The sequence below is a fragment of the Caretta caretta genome, chromosome 10 (genome assembly GCF_965140235.1).
Source record: "Caretta caretta isolate rCarCar2 chromosome 10, rCarCar1.hap1, whole genome shotgun sequence".
Taxonomy (NCBI): Eukaryota; Metazoa; Chordata; order Testudines; family Cheloniidae; genus Caretta; species Caretta caretta.
In genome coordinates, this window is record NC_134215.1 from 84834931 (window position 1) to 84852894 (window position 17964).

A 17964-nucleotide genomic window follows, 5' to 3' on the forward strand; every position below is an offset into this window, starting at 1 on the left:
GTCAGCAGTTATCCAGGTAGGAAGTCCCAGTATCAGCTGAGTGAAGCTGCCCGCAGTGAGCGGAGATGGTTTGTTCTTGTGTCCCCTGGCCTGCACCAACTCAGCACTGCTCTAGCTTGGGGGGGCTACTGGCCCGAAATGTCTCCTGGCTGCTTGACCATAAGCTGCCTTTTCCCACCCCTCTCGAGTGACCAGCACCCACAGTCCCTCAGCACGTGCTGCCAAGGCAGCCACCTTGGCCAGGCTGTGGGAGAGTAACTCAGCGAGCTTGAACTCCATCGTCCTTCATGGCCCAAAGTGCACAGCCCGGCTCTGCTGCCTGTCACTGGGTGTTGCCCTCCCCTCAGCTGGCACTTCATTTGCATTTTTCTTTTTTTTTTAAACAGCGCGAACTTTCAAAGGCTTCCAAATCTGACACCAGCTCCCGGATCCTGAACTCCACAACCACCAACATCCACTGCTGAGGAGGCTGCTGCGAGGCCACAGCCAGAAGGTTCCAGTTGTTCAGAGTTGCAGCTGGGTCGCTGCTCTGGCACAGCATGACTGTACATGCAGCGCCTGAGCGTGCGTCCCTTTGGCGGGCGGTGAAAACGGCAAGTGCCCCACGTTGGATTTTTAGCCAGGCCCTACATGCTACAATGCTCCTGTGTGCCCATGGCAGGGCCCGTGGCCTGCTGGCAGCCATCCCTGTGGGGAGAGGCAGGAGCAAGCTGGGGGGGAGGGAGACTTTTTTAAAAAGGGTTTTACTATAGTGATTTTCAGGTTTTTATGTTAGATGCAATGTTTTAGAAAGAGCTGGGCTGCTCCTGCCTGGGGCTCCCTGCTCGTCATACACTACTGCAGCACACCGGCCCCTGCAGCCCTGGACCCACTGCATGGCCCGTGGGGCAGCCAGAGCCTCCACTGGCAACCTCTTCCTTTCCTCCCCCTGTCCCACAGCTGCCTCTGCGTTGCCTGCCTGGGCCGCTCTCTGAGCTGCTGGCACCCATAGCAGCATCTTACTCAGTATCTGTTCCCCTGCAGGCTTACCTCTTCCCCCCCGAGTGCTTCCCGGCAGAGGGGTCAGCCTGGCGCCCACCCTTCCTGAAGTGCACTGTTGAAACACTGAGCCTAGGGCTCCAGAACTGCAATGGCTTATTGCCTGCTGCTAATATGCTGGGTGGGGTGAGGCCAGTGCCTTGGACTAGCTGATTGAGGTGTATGTCTCATCCTGCCTTGAAGGTGGCATGGGCATGAGCAAGAGGGTCTGGGCAATGATCCATAAAAAGGGGCTAGGGTGCTAAACCCTCATCCCCCTGTCTGGAATGTCTCTTCGAGCCAGGCCTGGGGGCCCAGCATTCCCTGCCAGCAGCCCTTCACCAGCACTGACTCGGGCCTAGGCAGCCTGGCTCAGCAGATGGTACTTTCCCAGCACAGCCTGCCCTTCTAAAGACAAAGGCAGCTGAGCTGCGGAGAGACTAGGCTGATTACACCTCATGCCTGCTAGACTCTGCTTTGTGTTTCTGAGGGTTTTCCCCACCTTTACAGTGCTGTGCGGGTGTAGTGTTTTGTACCTGTGCTGCTGGGAGAGCTTGGCTTGTCAGCCGGGGCACTTCACCTCTGTGACAGGTGGTCTCTCTGGCAACTGGAGCAGGCCTGTTGACACCTGCCCCAGGCAGGGTGGTTACACTGATGCAAGCTGGGCATGTCACATACCCCAGACTTGAAGCCTCCTTGGGTTGAGCAGCAGCCTGGCTGCCCCAGGCAGGAATCCCCCTGCACTGGCTCCTAGAGCAGGGGTTAGGACTTACCCTCCCAGCCAGCCTAGGGAGCTGATCTAGGCCACTGCCAGGGTCTGCTCCCCTAGCAAGCTGCACCTTTCCACTGCTCTGAGCATGCTGGAGATGGGGCTCTGCCTGTTTGCACTTCTGTTCCCATCACTGAGTGCTGCTCTGTAAATAGCGTCCCTGATCATGAACCACTGTGCACCTTATCACTACAGCACCCCCCGCTTGGTTATTTATTCTCATACTGTCCCTGGCCTGCAGGGGCTGGGCTAGGGCTCTCTGTACACTGCTCCGTGGTGGGGAGGGGGTTTTAGACGGCTCTGTGCTAGCGGGACAGGAACTGCATGGTACGGTTTGACTGCAGCATGGGGGCAGCATCTCTCTGCTCAGGCATTTGCTTGTCTAGTGCCTATTTTAACCTCCTCCACCCCCTTTGAGCTTTGCCTCCCCTTGATGGTAGGGAGGGAACAGTGTGGAATGAATTTGTTACTCATGGTGCCTTTCAGTGTACAGTTCACCTCTGGAGGAAATATATTCAGCAGTTCTTCAACAGGGTGTACTGTACTTGTGTTGAGAGCAGTGCAGCTAGCTCCTCCTTGCAGGAATGCTTGCTCAGGGTCTTATCACCTTTACAAACCCCCAGCCTGTGGGCCCACAGCAGTGTTATAGGAGGCAACACCAGGAAAACCTGCAGCATGCTTTTAGCAAGGGAAAGATGATTGATTGGAGTTCTCTGGCTGGGGCAATTTAAACCCCCACAGTGAAAAGGAAATCACTTTCTGCCCTAGCCACGTGTTCAGCTCCAAGCCCACGTGTGGCTGAGTCTCTTCCCCAACAGTGCTGCAGGTTGGGCTGGATGCTGTCCTGGGCCAAGGCCTCAAAGCCTTTCTCCACCCTTTGTAAAGCCCTTGGCCCTTTCAGCTGCTCTCACTTCTCTACTGCACAGATGTAAGTGTTCCATGGGCCACAGACCACGTCCTCCACCGAGAGCCCGTTTGCAGGGAAATAGCCCACTTGTCTTGGCTGGTCAGAGCTGGCTGTGTCAGTGTGGCCAAGCTGCCCGTATTTACCTGCAGACAAAAACACAGCTGCTACATCCACCCCACCTCCTGCAGCACCCAGCCCCAGGAGGGCGCTGCCTTCTCTCATGCAGGGCCTTGGGCAGCTGGAGACTGGGAGGACTCTGTTGTAGGAGCATTTACATTCACAAGCCCGAAGAGCAGTGCACCATCCTCACTTACCCCAGCCCCAGGTGTAGAGCTCCCCTGTCCCTGTAAGCAAAGACAAGAGTCAGCTGTGGGGGCCACAGGAGAGAGGTCTGTCCTCCCCCCAGTTTTGGGCCAAGGGCAAAGTTTTGTCCAACAAACAGCACAGGGGGGCAGTAGAACTTGCTTCTGCGTATGCTTCTCCCCTGGGTCCCAGGCTGACACTTACACACGCTGCTTTATGCCCTTAGTCAGGCCAAGGAGCTGAGTGCAGCAGACCTGCCTTGGGCAGTCAGTTCCCTCAAGGGAGGGGGTGTTAATTCAGGGCAAGTTCCCTCCCAAGATTTCACATTGGAACATCACCTTCAGTTGAGCCAAGCAAGTTAATAAATATATAGCAGAGGTGACCATCCTTCCCCTGGAGCCTGGGCCTGTTCAGTGCAGCCAGTCTCCAGGCCCCTTGGACAACCTCAGCCTCCTTCCCCAGGACAGGTGGGAATTGCTGAAAACCAGCACAAGGCATTAGAGCAGCAGTGGGCAAACTACAGCCCACGGGACTCTCCTGCTGCAGCCTGAGCTGGTGCTCTGTGCTGTGCGGTGGTGTGGCTGGCTCCAGCTGGGCAGCACAGCTGCCTGCCCTGGTGCTCCAGACAGTGTGGTAAGGGGGCAGGGGTGTGGATAGGGGTCCAGTCAGGAATGAGAGGAGGGGTGGATGGGGCAGGAGTCCCAGGGGGGTTGTCAGGGGCTGAGAAGAAGGGGGGATGGGATAGAGGGCAGGACTGGGCCACACCTGGCTGTGGGGGGAGGCACAGCTCTTCGTACAATTTCAGAAACCCAAGTGTGCCCGCCCCTGGTTTAGAGCCATCCCAGCTACACAATCAACACTTCACCACCGCCCTCCTTGCTGACCAGCCCCAAGCCCCTGTACTTACGGGTCACAGCAGCAGTGTGGCGGGAACCACAGCTGACCTTGCTGACCTCTGAACCCTCAGGTAGATCCAGCAAAGCGGGGAAGGCCTGGATTGAAATGAAGTCACCTGCTTCAGCACCCGGTGCTGCCTTGGGACTGACCAATTTCAGCTCCGCCTCTCCTGGGAAACGGATTCAAAATCCAGCTCAGGTGGTGGATCTGGAGAGCAAGGAAGACGTGGGCCTCTTTTGGCTGGGAAGGGTCTGACCCTCCCCAATGCAAGAGCAACCAGGCTGTCGCAAGGGGATTTCCCTCACCGGGGCACAGGCAGGCTGAGCTGGAGTGACCCCTCGGAAAAGCATGGGGCCTCCAGGGGTTCCCAAATAACTCACCGGCAAGCAGCCAAGAAAAGGCAAGTTGCCATAAGAACCAAGAAAGGCCAACAGCAGCAGCTCTCTAAGCCTCCACCCACCAGCCAGGACTCAGCCTTCGGGCCTGTGCCACGTGGCAGGGTTCCTCACCTGCGCCAGGTTCCTCATGCTGGGAGACAGAGGCTGCGGCTGGTGGCCTTTTTTCTGCCAGTGCTTTGCAAGGTAATGCCAGCTGCCCCGATTCGTTCCAGCCCCAGGCATAGAGATCACCTCCCTCTGGAAGAAAGAGAAGCGATAGCCGAGAACAGGATTGGGACCAAGGTGTTTCTCCGTGAGCATTCAGCGCTCCAGCTCCTGGGCAAGCAGGGGCCCTCAGAGCCCTTCCCCCCTAGAACTCTGTGCATCGCTGTAGCGTCTCCCCAGGAGCTAATCCACCATCACCCCCCAAGTGGTTCGGAGTGGGGCGGCCCTTTGGCCCAGCCGAGCATTCCCCAGGAGCAGGGACGGAAACAGCACCAACTCCGCTCCCCCTCATGACCGAGACCAGACCCCCTTGGCACCAGCGCTCCCACTTTTAGCCACACTGACCAAGCCCCCACCCTGTTGCTACTAACAGGCCTGGGCGCGGGGAGCGGCCATTCCACCCCTATGGCCCTTACCGCTGACACTGACAGAATGCCAGCCTCCAGCTGCCACGTCCCCCATGGGCACGCCATGCAAGGCCTCCACGAGCCGGGGCTCCGACACTGGCTCCAGCCCCCCGTGCCCGAGCTGCCCATGTCTGCAGGGAACACACACGAGACACGTTTCTGCTCTCGAGGTCTGCCCCGTCCCCACAGCAACCCCCCCAGAGGGACCAGCCACCCCTACCCCATGTATCTTCCACAGGGATGAGCCACCATGACCCCATGTCCTTCCCTCGCCCCTCCCACCCCCTGCATAGGGACCAGCCCCCCTGCCCCATGTATCCTCCCCTCCCCCCAGGGATGAGCCAACATGACCCCATGTCTTCCCCTCGCACCCCCCCATAGGGACCCGCTCCTCCTCCTCCCCTCTGACCCAGCCCCCAGCAGCGCAGTCTCCTTCCCCACCCACCTGCTGGAGCCCCAGGTGTAGACGGTCCCGGCAGGGCCCAGCAGCGCCGCGTGCTCGTGGCCCAGCACCAGCTTCCGGGCCGGCAGCGGCAGCGGGTGCAGGAAGGGCGGCCGCGGGGTCACGTAGCCGCCGGGGGCCAGGGGCAGGGGCCCGGCCGTCTCCCCTGGGTGCAGCCGCCGCCGCCAGGCGGGGCCCCCGCACAGCCCCGCACCCCGCGCCCAGGCCTCCAGCGCGGCCCCTCGCCGCAGAAGCACGTGGCTCTCGGAGGGGAGCAGGTCCCGGCAGCGCCCGGGCAGCGGCCCCGCCAGCAGCCCCCGCAGCACCAGGCGGCCGCGCCCTGCGGAGAGAGCGGTCAGACGGGGTTCTGGGGGGGGGTGTTGGTAGAGAATTGGGGGCGGCACCGGGGGGGGGCGGCACCGGGCGGGGTTGGGGCGGTACCGGAGCGGGGGGGGGGTGTTGGTAGAGAATTGGGGGCGGCACCGGGGGGGGCGGCACCGGGTGGGTTTGGGGCGGTACCGGAGCGGGGGGGGGGTGTTGGTAGAGAATTGGGGGCGGTACCGGGGGGGGGTTGGGGCGGTACCGGAGCGGGGGGGGTGTTGGTAGAGAATTGGGGGCGGTACCGGGGGGGGGTTGGGGCGGTACCGGAGCGGGGGGGGTGTTGGTAGAGAATTGGGGGCGGTACCGGGGGGGGGCGGCCCCGGGTGGGTTTGGGGCGGCCCCCCCCCTCCGGGGGTCTCACCCGTCACCAGGCCCGTGTAGCTCCACGCGGGCCGCACCACGCGGATCCCGCCCGGCTCCGGCTCCACGCGCTGGGCCCCGGCGGCCGGAGGCTCCGCGACGCCCCGAAACCCGAAAACGAACCAGCCGCGCTGGGGACCCGGTTCCACCATCGCAGCCAATCACAGCGAGCGGGAGGGACTTCCGGTCACATGACGTGACAACTCCCCGCCCGTTTTGCCAGATGGGGAAACTGAGGCCAGGTCTCCCCCTCCCCCATCCATTTAGGTGACGTGCGACCCCGGCGCTGTTCAGCCCCAGGACACCCGCGTCCCCCCAGCCGCCAGGACTAGAAACCTCTGGCCCAGCCCGGCCCCTAGCGTGGGGTGACCCCGGCCAGCCCCTCTGCCCTCCCCCCGGTTAAAGGAGAGCAGCCTGGGTGGGGCAGCCCCAGGAGAAGCCCCGGGTCCCCTCGCTGTTACAAGGAGGGACCTTCCTTCACGCGGGGCCGGCCCCAGCCTGGGGGGGTCCAGCCCTGCTCCCTGCTACTGAAGGACCCCCCAGCCCAGAGCTGTTCCCCACCCCAGCCCCCTCCCCACGGTGAACCAGGCCCCTGGCCTTAGTGCTTCGCTTTGGTAAATTCAGTCCACGGGGCTGGAGGGGGTGGCTTTATTAGGAAAATACAATACAGTGCATACAAGGCCTGCTTTCCCTCACCCCCCCACCACCCCAGCAGAAGAGGTAAATGCAACGCCCGGGAGGTGTTCATCCTACAGCGATAGGGACAATCACGAGAAGACAGGCAGGCTACAACCCCAGCAGCGGGGCCAGCGGTGGCTCCTTCACCCGCATTCAGCAGCCCCCTGGAGCCAGACAGAGGCAGGAGAGCGAGGGCTGATCCAGCTGCTCAGACCAGTCCAAACAGCTGCTGCATTCAGCCACTCACCACCTCAGGGGAACAGCAGGACAGCACCAACCGAGGGTGCTGCCCCTCCGATCCCACATAGCTGCTAAACAGCAGCCAGCCCATCACCCCAGAGCCGCTGTGCCTGAAGAATGCCCTCTCTGCCCCTCCCCGCCAGCCCAGAGCAGAGCTGTGGGGGTCAGAGCACTTGGAGGAGACAGACAGACGTGTTAGGCACAAGAAGACAGGTGCAGGTGCAAAGACCCCTCCTGGGGGGCAGCAAGTGCAGACGGCCCCAGCTCAGCATCCATCTGCACTGGGAGCACGCGGGGGCGTTGCTCAGGCAGGCAGAGACAAGCACAGGGTGCAGCAGGACTTGGATGCCCGGAGCTCTCAGCGGAGGCTGGCAGCTCCAGGCTAGACGGGAGAGTGTCAAGGGGACCCTGCAGCAGCTCATGGGTGCAGAGAAGAAACGTACCCGAGAGCATTGCAGAGCACCCCTGTGTCTAGCACACACAGGCAGGCCCTGCCTCAACTGCATACCCTCTTCGGTTAAGACAAGATACAACAGGCAGCTTCAGCCCCCATCGTGGCCACCTGCACCCCAGGGGCTCCAGCCTCCGAAGGCAGCGTGTCTTTCCCTAGCAGCAGCTGGGTGTGCTACAAGCCCAGAGCAGTGCGTGCACAGAGGAAGGAGAGCCCAGGCAGGACAGCCTGTCACTCTCCATTCACGTTGGGTTTGATCAGCCCACATGCCACGGCCTGCGCCAGGCACTCCTTGGCAGCTTGGGCCACACGGGGCTTGTCGCGCTCCTCCTTGGCAAGTACGGACAGGATCTCCAGCATCTCGCTCTCCATGAGCTTGGCTGCAATCTCCCGGCCTGCCATCATGTTCAGCACGATCACGGCGCCACGATGCTGCAGCTCCTCGTTGGGGCTGAGCAACAGGGCCTGCAGGATCTCCAGCCAGTGATCCGTCTGGGGGGAGACAGGGAGACGGGCTTGAGCCAGGCCCTGAGCGCCTGTATGGACACAGAACCTGGGCGGGGAGCCGTCCAGCACACCCAGGCTACTCTCGGAGCCGAAACCCCAGCCCGGAGTCCTGCTTCCTGGACAGACCCACAGACCAGCTGCTGCTGCCCCCTCTGGCACTTGTACCGTCCCTGAGCCTCAGCCGGCCCCCGCCCCTTCCCACAACATGCCAGAGAAACGGAGCTGGCTGCCTGCCACAGCCAGGACATGCTGCTCCTTCCTGCTCTGCCCTGCACACATGCTGGTGCCCCAGCACTCATTGCAAAGTCACAAGAGACTGAAATTCCACACCAGGATCCCACGTTCTGTGCCCCTCCGCAAGGCCAGCAGCATGTTCCACCCCGCAGGCAGCCGCAGCAGACCAGCTTGTGCCCCCACTAGCGGAGAGCAGCTGGGGAAGGAGGCTGAGCTCGTTCCGGCCCCCACTGTCAGAGCGCAAGGGCGGGGCGGGGGCACTCTCACCACTTGGGTGATCTTCCTGCAGATCGGGGGCAGCAGTGAGGTCAGCATGGCCAAGGTGCCGGAGGCTGCTCGCCGCAGCTTCTCGTCGTCCTCCCCGCTGTACAGAACCAGCAGCTTCAGCCGGTCGCTGCCCTCGGCCAGGAAGAGCTCCTGCACCTGCAAGCCAGAGCCAGAACGGGGAATGCCCTCCTGCCAGAGGGCGGGCCCTTCCCCCAGACCCCCGCCCTGCCCATGCCGGCCCTCACCTCCGTGCTCATGGCCATGTTGCACATACACTCAGTGGCAGCCAGACGGAGCAGCTCGTGCTCCTCAAACATGTAGCCCTCGATCATGGGCACCGCTTTCTCCTTCAGGATCTTCTGCCTGCAACAAGGAACAAGTGAGCGCCCCGCTCCCACCTGGGACAGAGGGTGGCTTTGGTGCTGGGTGAGGGGGGTCTGCTAGCAGAAGGGACCCGCCTGACTGCCAGGCGCAATGCAGCTCCTCCTACCTCAGCCTCTCGCTGATCCCGGCCAGATTGGTTAACGCCATCAGCCCCTCGAAGTTCTCCAGGCCTGTGCGGTGCAGGTGCAGGAGACTCACCAGGGGTCTGACCACCTCATAGATCTAGGGAGCAAGGCAGCAGTCAGAGGGGCTCAGGCTGTGGCTGCAGAACGCCCAGACATCCCACGCTGCAGGGACTCCCCCGCACGGGCAGCAGATCTGCCACCAAGAGCAGCTGAGACTCAGCCAACATGAGTCGCTGCCTCCCCTGGGGAGGAGCAGCCGCGAGACCCCTGCCCTCCCAGAGACCCCCAGTATGAGGAAAGTCCCAGGCGAAAACTCTGCCCAGGTGTGGACTGCTGGGGGCAGCCCCTCCACCCCAGAACAGCACACGCCAGGCCGCACTGACCCGCTCTCCAGGGAACGCCATCTCAGGGTTGGAGGTGATGGTGATCTTCGCCAGTGCCTGTGCAGCCTTGGCCTGCCCCACCTCGGTACCCTCCAGGGACAGCGGGATGAGTGTCTGGGGGGGCAGGGCTGTCAGTACAGAGCCAGGGCCCAGCAGCCCTGCCAACACCCAGCTTGCCACCCCCACCCTGGGTCCCTAGAGAGAGCCCCGCCTGGCGGGGACACCCCAGCCCAGGGACTCGGCCAGGCCCACATGCGTAGGGGCTTTGGCAGAAACCCCCAACCCCTGCAGGGCCATTCGCTTCCCTCCCGCCTCATGCTATGCACCCAGCCCACAGGGGGGCGCTGTAGAGAGACGAGGGGAGAAGCTGGGAGCCCTGGCATCTCACCTTTCCCCCTCCCTGGGCCACCACGCTGCCTCTGTCCGCTGCTTCCTCCACCACGGCCAGGAACACCCTGGGGGCAAAGAGCAGCAGCGGCCGCTGCAGTCAGCACAAGCAGAGACGGGGAGGGTGCGAGCACCCGGCCCCCTCGCCAGGTGCAGATCCATGCTCGCACCCTGGGGCTCCCTGCGCTGGGCAGGACCCCACAGTGCCCTGCTCCCATGCACAGGGGAACCCAGAACCCGCTGGGCATGTGGCTCAGAGGGCCAGCCAGCCACCCCCCATGGGCACAGCCTCACCTGGAGATCAGCTCCCGGCAGGAGTTGGTCAGCGCCGGGTTCTCACTCTTCACCATGCAGGTGAGAGCTGACACCACCCCGGCAGCCAGCAGCTTGTGCACCCGCCGCCTCACACAGCCTGGCTCATCCTGTGCGGGGAATGACAGCTACACAGTACACACAAGGCTCTGCCCGCCCCCGCCCACACCCATCAGCCCCTTTCCTCCCAGGGGGCCCAGCACAACACAGTGCTGCGCAGGCCGCACTGCCAGGCGCCGGCAGGGTGCAGAAGTCCCTTGGGGCGCAGCCCAGCCCCTCTCCTGACCTTGGGGTGCTGCTCTGGGACGTGCTGCTTGGCATACTTGGCCAGCTCCAGCATCTGGGGGTCTGGTTCCTCGTGGTCGTAGCTGTTGGTGCAGTTCACCAGCGTCGAGGCCACGGCGAACAGCACACTCCTGTCCTCTGACTGCAGGGAACAGCAGGGGACGCTCAGCAAACCGTGCGCTACAAGTGGGATTCACCGCTAGGCCGGCTGGCCCCACGGAGCAATCGACTGCAAGCAGCTCCCAGTTCTGCCCCACTGAGCCACCCCCCCCACATGCTATCCTGACACCGACACAGCCCCCCCTCCCCCAGCGCTGCCCCAGCAGCAGCATCACCTTGGCCAGCTGGAACATGGCCTGCACAGCTGCCTTGTCCTCCACAAACTCCTCCTTGACGTCCGCGTCGAAGGTGAGGTAGGCCAGGCCCTCCACCGCCCAGCGCCGTGTGCCCACGTCGATCACCTCGTTACACAGCCACCTGCGGGAGGGGAGCAGCCATGAGCCTGTGCTGGCACCCCACTGTGGTGGCAGCAGCCTGGGGGCTGGGTGGTACCCCCCACCCCCAGCACCAGCCCTCAGATGCTCCCCTGACCCTGGGACCTCTCCCCACTCCCTGTGCCTGGACGTCCCCCCACCCCCAGGCCCTCACTTGCGGCACTGCTTGGCCAGTTTCAGGGTGGAGCCCTCAGCGAACTGCTTCATGCTGAAATCGGTGCCTCCGGCAGAGCCCAGCTTGCAGAGCCCCTGCAGCAAAGAACAGCACATCAGGCCAGCCCCTCCCTGCCCGCAGCATGCCTTGGGGGGACCCTGCCAATGGGAACCCCCACCCACCTGGGCTGGACACAAACTCATCAGCCCAAGGGCTTCCGCAGGCCTGCCATGGGCCCTTCAGCCACACACGCAGCCCCTGAACGCTTCCAGCCCTGTGAGAGCATCTCCCGCTGTGCCCAGATGCAGCAGCTCAGCCTCCAGCAGGACACTCTACCCTTCAGGGACAGCCCCCCTCGCTGGGCTCCTCACCACCAAGGCCCGGATGCGGATGCTGTCCCTCCCGCTGCACTTATAGATGTTCTTGAGCAGGGTCACCCCGTTGGCCGTGATGAAAGACGCCCGCTTGGCCTTGTCAGCGGCATGGATCAGAGCCTCCACGGCCACCAGCTGGTCGGCCTCCCGCACGGAGGCGCACAGAGCCAGCACACTCTCCATGATCCCCTCCAGCTCCAGCACCTGGTTCCCAGCTTCCGAGGGGCCCTGCAGCAGGCACGACACCGTCTGGATGGCACGAAGCTTCCCAGCCAACCCGTGCCCCTCAAACCAGCTCCTGGAGGGGAAGAGCAGCAAGAGAGGCGAACCCTGCCCGGGGGCATCAGCTGTAGCCCCCACCCGCCCTGCAGGCATGGTGCCAGCAGCAGGCCCAGCTCCAGCCATCTCACCCCAAGAACAGCAAGGCTGGTAGCTCCTTTCCTCCTTGAGCTGCCGATCCCTGCCGGGCACAGACCCCAGGAGCAGGGAACATTCCTGCCAGCGGTCAGGGAATGGCCTGGCCGAGGAGAGGTGGCGCCCAGGCTGTGCCCAGGGCATGGGGCTGCTCCTCACCTGACATAGTCTTCGCACAGCCGGTGGAAGGTCTCCCTCTCAGCGTCGCACTTCAGGTCACCGTAGAGCTTGCTCAGCAGGACAGCAGCGCTCATCCGGCTGTTCTCCGTCGCAAGCAGGCTGCCAGGGGCCTCGCACACCGTGCCCCCCACTTCTAGGATCTTCTTCAGGCCTGCAAGGGCAGGGCGCTCAGACACTGCCCTCAGCAACAGGCTCAAGAGCTCTCAGGGAGCAGGCGACTCTGGCTGAGCGAGGGACCCATGCCGGCACAGGCGTGAGTGGGGGGGAGCTGGGAGGGGTGTGGCAGCCCTGGGGGTGCTCTGAGCAGCTCTTACCCTGGTCGATGACCCAGAGGGTCAGGCTGTTGTTGGGGTCACGCAGCGATTTCCGCGGCACCACTTTGATCAGGAGGTTGAGGGTGTTGTTGCGGCCGTGGGCTGAGGCCCCCTCCCGGGTCAGCATTTCCAAGAGGTGCGCAATCAGCAGCTTCAGCTCCTTCGAGGGATCTGGCAGACAGCAAACGCCAAGAACGTCAGTACCCCCCTCCCCGCCCAGCCCCTGGCCCCCTCACAGGCAGCTGGGAGCACAGGAAATGGTGGGATGAGGCACAGAGCCCAGGGTACCCCAAATCACAGCCCCACGTGTTCCACACAGGCCCCTTCTCCATCCCTCCTATCACAGGATGGGCACCCACAAAGTTGCCTGGCACCAGGGGGACATCAGAGAGGCTTGTGCCAGGCGATCCACCACCTGCCACTGGAAATCCAGGGACACGGGTAAGGTCTGGCCAGGACATGGCCTCTCTGGAACCTGCCGCTGAGCAGAGAGAATGGGTCACTCACCCAGCACAAGGGCTTCCTCCTTGCCACGGAAGTCTCTCTGCAGCCCCTCCTTCAGTGCGTCAAACATGACCTGCAGCAGGTTACAGGCCGCCAGAGACACCTGCTCATGCTCCGCTCCCAGCATCGCCGAAATGCGTGGTGCCCCCAGCTCCGCGAGGATGGCCGTGGTCTGTGAGCACAGCAGAGCAGCCTGCTAGAAGATTGCTGAGAAGCCCCAAGCCCCCCCAGCGCTGCCCCTTCACCCCACACTTGGCCCCAGCAAGTCCCAGCTGCCCTGTGCAGATACCCAGCAGTGCCTGCCATGGCCAGGGGCCCACACCCCCCAAATGCTCTCGGGCGAACGCTAGCCACGCTGGCAAAGGGAAGGGAGGGATCTCGCCAGCTAGACAGCAGGGTGGGGACAGACGGGCACTACAGCCTGGGAGCTGGCCCTGCAGGAGGCGGGCTGCGGAGTCACCGCCAGAGAAGAGCGAGGCAGGAAGAGGCTTCACACCGGGGCAGCCAGGCTGAGCTGGGCAGGCGCAATGCAGATCAGCACTGACAGCCCCCCCCTTGCTGCAGTCCTTGACCCCAGCTACAGAGGTGGAGCCGGGCAGGCTCCTCTCTCCCACCACAGCCCACACAAGGGGATGGAGCCCCGGCCAGGCCAGGCCAGGCAGCAGTGGCCCTGGTTACTGCAGCGTCAGTAACTGCAGGTCGCAACCCCCAGGGTGAGTCTCCCACCAGCACACCCTGCAACCAAATCCGCTGGTCCCGTGGGGGGCACAAGTCTGCACGGGGCACAGGCCCCAAGCCCTGAGAGCGGCCCACACCTACCCGCGAACGGTGCCCAGAGCACAGGCCAGCCAGAGTGCGCAGAGCCGCCAGCGTCGCGTCCTCTCTGCCCGTGTCCAGCAAGAGCAGCAGCAGCCGGACGCCGTTGCTCTGGAAGATCTTCTCCGCCCCAGCCTCTTCCCGGGCCAGCACAATCAGGTTCTGCGCTGCCTGGGAGACAGGAGTCATATGCAGCTGGCAAGCTACACTCAGCAGGGAGGCCGCGGGGCTGGGCTCAACCCAGGGAAGGAGCCCAGGGAGTGAGGAACCTCACTGGCACCAGCATGCAGGACACCAAGGGGTCCCAGGTGGGATCACTGCCTGGGCAGCCAGCGAGAGGGGGCCCCCTTGGCTTCCAGCAGCTCAGACCTGCCAAGCCAGAGCCTCCTGCAGCGGGAACACAAGTGCCCATGCCCAGAGCCACAACAGCCTCTCCCACCGCCCCACAGCTCATGCTTTAGTGAGCAACATCTGCTTAGGGACTGGAACCCACCCCCCACCAGCACCTACTCAGCTACTCCCGCTCCCCCGACAGTCTCCCCTCCCCCACCATAACTCCCCCCAGCACCCCATCCAGACAGTCCCCCTCCCCCACCACATTCCCTCCCCTGGTCACAGCCAGCTCCCACCCCCACACCTTGCCCTGGGGCTGCTCGGAGCTGGTACCTTCTGTTTTTTGTCTGTGTCTGTCTCTTTGGGGTCCAGTAAGATCTGAAACATCTGCTCTACTTTGGAGTCCGTGCAGGACATGAGCTTCATCTGAGACAGATGGAGGGACAGGTTAGTGATGGCCTCTATCACCCTGCAGTGGGAGTCCAGCCTCGGCCTGCAGATGGGTCAGCAGCCCGGCCCCGCCTGGGCCATGAGGCTGGGAGCAGCATGGCTTCTCAGAGGCCAGTAAAGTGCTGGCAGCGTTGGCCCTCCAGAGCCCTCGCCCAGGCCTTGCTGCGCTCACCTTCTCCTGCATGCTGCTCCCCAGGTCGTGCAATGCCTCCTGGAAGGCCTTGTTCTTGGGCTCCAGGCTCATACATCTGCGCAGGTCGTAGACCGCCTGGTCCAGGCGGCCCAGCTTCTGCAGCGCCTGGCTGCGGCGGAACAGCGCCTTGACGTCGTGGCCATCGGCTTCGATGGCTGAGCAGAGACCAGAGCACAGTCAGAGGGGGCCTCTGGGCCCGCTCCCCCTACCCCCAACTGGGGAAACAGCAAGCTGACCGACAACCCACCCTGCCGTACCTTTAGACGCATCAGCTTCTGCCTTGGCATAATCTTCCTGCAAAGAAGGGAGGCAGGTGAGAGAGGCGGGTCGCCATGGTGTTAGAAGCACAAGACGGCCAGGCTGGGTCCCACTAGCCTCCAGGCCTGTCATGGACAGGGGAGGTGCTAAAAGCCCAGATCAGAGGAGGAGAGACTGACCTGTCCACAGGGGGAGGTTCCTGGATTTTCAGATATCACTGAGCAGATGTTTCCATGGAGTTGCCACAGCGACAGACAGATTTTTTTTTTCCCCACTGTTCAGCTCAGCCCACCCTGCCCAGGACATCCCTCCTCAGACCAGACCAGCGCCATGGGCCCTGCTGGCCTCACAATGCAGGAATCGCCTTCCCTCAGGCCCACCAAACTTCCACTTCCATGGGGCCACCTGCTCTGGGGGTCTCCGGATCCCCCTACCCCCAGCTCGGGGGGCTCAACCCACACCCCAGCCACACAATCACTGGTGCCGCCTCTCCTGCCCAGAGCAGCTTGGGGCTCCCTGGGGAGGGGACACACATTGTGTAAGCAGATAAGGTGGAACCTGAAAAGTGGGGAGTCACAGCAGCCTGCTGGGCCAGAGAGCCCCCCCGCCCCCCAGGTGCAGCAGCAGCAGGCTGCTCGATGCATCCCAGAGACCTGCCAGCGGGCGCAGAGGTTGTGACTCCCGGTGCCCAGCGAGGGCAGTTGGAACATTGGGCTTCACGCCAGTCCCTGGCCGGGGTCACACGTGTCACCGCCCGGCCTCCCTGCTACTCCCCCTGGCACAGGTGCAATGCTCCAGAGCGATGGCGCCGGGCAGTGCTCACCAGCCCTTCCAGCCCAGGAGGTAGCCCTGAGAGCCAGAGCAGGGACGGGAAAAGGCCCCCGTTATCGACCTGCCTAGGTATCACCCTGCACCCATCGCTCCGCTACCCAAGTGCCTTTTGCTTGCCTCGGATGCTGACTTGCCAGAAGAGCCTTGGCAAGTTGCCCTTCCCCCCCGCGCCCACTGGCCCAGGGATCCCCACCTCGGGGGGCAGGAGGTGCCGCTAACCCAGACAGCTCCGCTGAGTCAGCGGCTTCAGGCTGGCAGCGCAGTGGGGCGGGCGCCATGCGGTCACCGAGCCCCACGCCGGGCGCCCCCCAGCTCACCAGTTTCAGGTGGCAGGCGGCCCGGTTGCGGTGCAGCACCGCGCACTCCGGGGGCCCCGCGCCCAGCTCCAGGGCCCGCGTGTAGGACGCCAGCGCGGCCGCGTAGTCCCCGGCCTGGAAGAGCCGGTTCCCCTCCTGCCGCAGCTGCCCTGCCGCGCCCTGGGGAAAGACACAGTCAGAGGGGCCAGAGCCCCGGAGTCCGACCCTCCCGGGAGCCGGGACCCCCCCAGTCCGTCCCTCCTCTCCCCCCCGGGAGCCGGGACCCCCCCAGTCAGTCCGTCCGTCCATCCCCCCCGGGATCCGGGACCCCCCCAGTCAGTCCCTCCTCCCCCCCCCGGGAGCCGGGACCCCCCCCCCAGTCCGTCCCTCCTCCCCCCCCCGGGAGCCGGGACCCCCCCCCCAGTCCGTCTCTCCTCCCCCCCCCGGGAGCCGGGACCCCCCCCCAGTCCGTCCCTCCTCTCCCCCCCGGGAGCCAGGACCCCCCCAGTCCGTCCGTCCATCCCCCCCAGGAGCCAGGACCCCCCCAGTCCGTCCGTCCATCCCCCCCAGGAGCCGGGACCCCCCCCCAGTCCGTCCGTCCGTCCCTCCTCCCCCACCCCCCCCGGGAGCCGGGACCCCCCCAGTCCGTCCCTCGTCCCCCCCCGGGAGCCGGGACCCCCCCCAGTCCGTCCCTCCTCCCCCCCCAGGAGCCGGGACCCCCCCCCAGTCCGTCCCTCCTCCCCCCCCGGGAGCCGGGACCCCCCCCACTCCGTCCGTCCCTCCCCCTCCGGGAGCCGGGCCCCCCCAGTCCGTCCCTCCTCCCCCCCGGGAGCCGGGACCCCCCCCAGTCCGTCCCTCCTCCCCCCCCAGGAGCCGGGACCCCCCCCCCAGTCCGTCCCTCCTCCCCCCCCGGGAGCCGGGACCCCCCCCCACTCCGTCCGTCCCTCCCCCTCCGGGAGCCGGGCCCCCCCAGTCCGTCCCTCCTCCCCCCCGGGAGCCGGGACCCCCCCCTGGGAGCCGGGACCCCCCCAGTCCGCCCCCCCCGAGCCGGGCCCGGCGGGTCACCCACGGCCGCCTCCATGCCGAGTCCCGAGGCCGAGCCGGCCGCTCCCTCCGCGCAGTGACGCGCCCCGCCCCCCGCGCGCGCGGCGCAATGACGCCATCTGTCAGCGCCCCGCCTCCCGGCGGCCTCGCCGAGACGCCGCTGACGCGGAGGCCGGCATCACGTGACGGGCTCAGGGAAGGGGCGGTGCTTAACCTGGGGGGTCACGAGCCCCGCCCCGAGCGGCAGCGGTGGCGCCGCCCGTTGACTCTGGACCCTAACGATGACGCGGGCCTGTCCAGGGGCCGGGCTGCTGCGTCCCCGTGCGGGCGGGGGGGGCCAAGGGCGCAGCCCGGCCTACCCCCGGCCGGGGAGCGGGGCCGGGGTCTCTGAGCCCAGGGCCAAGGGAGCCAGCTGGGCTCTTGGGGCAGCTGTGCCTAGGGGGGCGCCGGGGCTGATGGGACGTGCACGTGGGACAGCAGCAGGGGTCGCGGGAGGGCTCATTAGGGTGCCCAACTTTCTAATCGCACAAAACTGAACACCCCTGCCCGAGGCCCCGGCCCTCCTTCCAGGCTCCACCGGCGCCCGCCCCTCCCCCTGCCGCCCTCGCGCGTGCTCCCCCAGCCGTGCTCTCACCAGCCTGGGGCGGGGGCCCGGGGAGCGGGGCGGGGGAGAGTGCGGGGTAGGCTCTGTGGTGGGGCCAAGGATGAGGGGGTTGGGGTGTAGGAGGGGGCTCAGGGCTGGGCAGAGGCTTGGGGGTGCAGGGTCCTGGCAGTGCTTACTGTAGGTCTTAGGAAGCGGCCGCCAGGCCCCTGCAGCCTCTAGCTGCATGGGTGTGGGCAGCCAGGGAGGCTCAGCGCACTGCCCTCCTGCCTGCAGCCACTGCCCCCGCAGCTCCCATTGGTCACGGGTCCCGGCCAGTGGAAGCTGCGGAGTCGGCTCTCGGGGCGGGGGCAGCACACGTAGCTTCCCT

General features: G+C 64.9%; 3 protein-coding genes across 4 annotated transcripts in view; 1 reads left to right on the forward strand and 2 right to left on the reverse strand.

The window, feature by feature from the left end:
* PRC1 (protein regulator of cytokinesis 1) overlaps positions 1 to 2316 on the forward strand; it is a 25364-nt gene extending 23048 nt beyond the window's left edge. For both annotated transcript variants that reach the window (XM_048866000.2, XM_048866001.2), the window contains one exon: positions 387 to 2316. In XM_048866000.2, coding sequence (XP_048721957.1) covers positions 387 to 464 — 78 coding nt within the window. In that variant the 3' untranslated portion in view covers positions 465 to 2316. The remainder of the gene's footprint in view (positions 1 to 386) is intronic.
* RCCD1 (RCC1 domain containing 1) lies at positions 2267 to 6265 on the reverse strand. Its single transcript, XM_048866011.2, has 7 exons — positions 6087 to 6265; positions 5348 to 5684; positions 4912 to 5033; positions 4403 to 4528; positions 3904 to 4062; positions 3008 to 3037; positions 2267 to 2836 (listed from the first exon to the last, which is right to left on the reverse strand). Exons 1-7 carry the CDS (start codon positions 6235 to 6237, stop codon positions 2694 to 2696), a joined length of 1068 nt encoding a protein of 355 aa, XP_048721968.2. The 5' UTR covers positions 6238 to 6265; the 3' UTR covers positions 2267 to 2693.
* A 454-nt stretch (positions 6266 to 6719) lies between these two features.
* On the reverse strand, positions 6720 to 17112 carry UNC45A (unc-45 myosin chaperone A). Its single transcript, XM_048865995.2, has 20 exons — positions 17019 to 17112; positions 15971 to 16129; positions 14822 to 14858; positions 14544 to 14719; positions 14255 to 14347; positions 13592 to 13759; positions 12776 to 12944; positions 12269 to 12439; positions 11934 to 12105; positions 11358 to 11658; positions 10987 to 11081; positions 10674 to 10815; positions 10340 to 10480; positions 10036 to 10163; positions 9743 to 9809; positions 9355 to 9468; positions 8953 to 9068; positions 8708 to 8825; positions 8463 to 8618; positions 6720 to 7946 (listed from the first exon to the last, which is right to left on the reverse strand). The coding sequence occupies exons 1-20, from the start codon at positions 17028 to 17030 to the stop codon at positions 7686 to 7688; spliced, it is 2796 nt and encodes a 931-aa protein (XP_048721952.2). The 5' UTR covers positions 17031 to 17112; the 3' UTR covers positions 6720 to 7685.
* Positions 17113 to 17964: the final 852 nt, after the last annotated feature.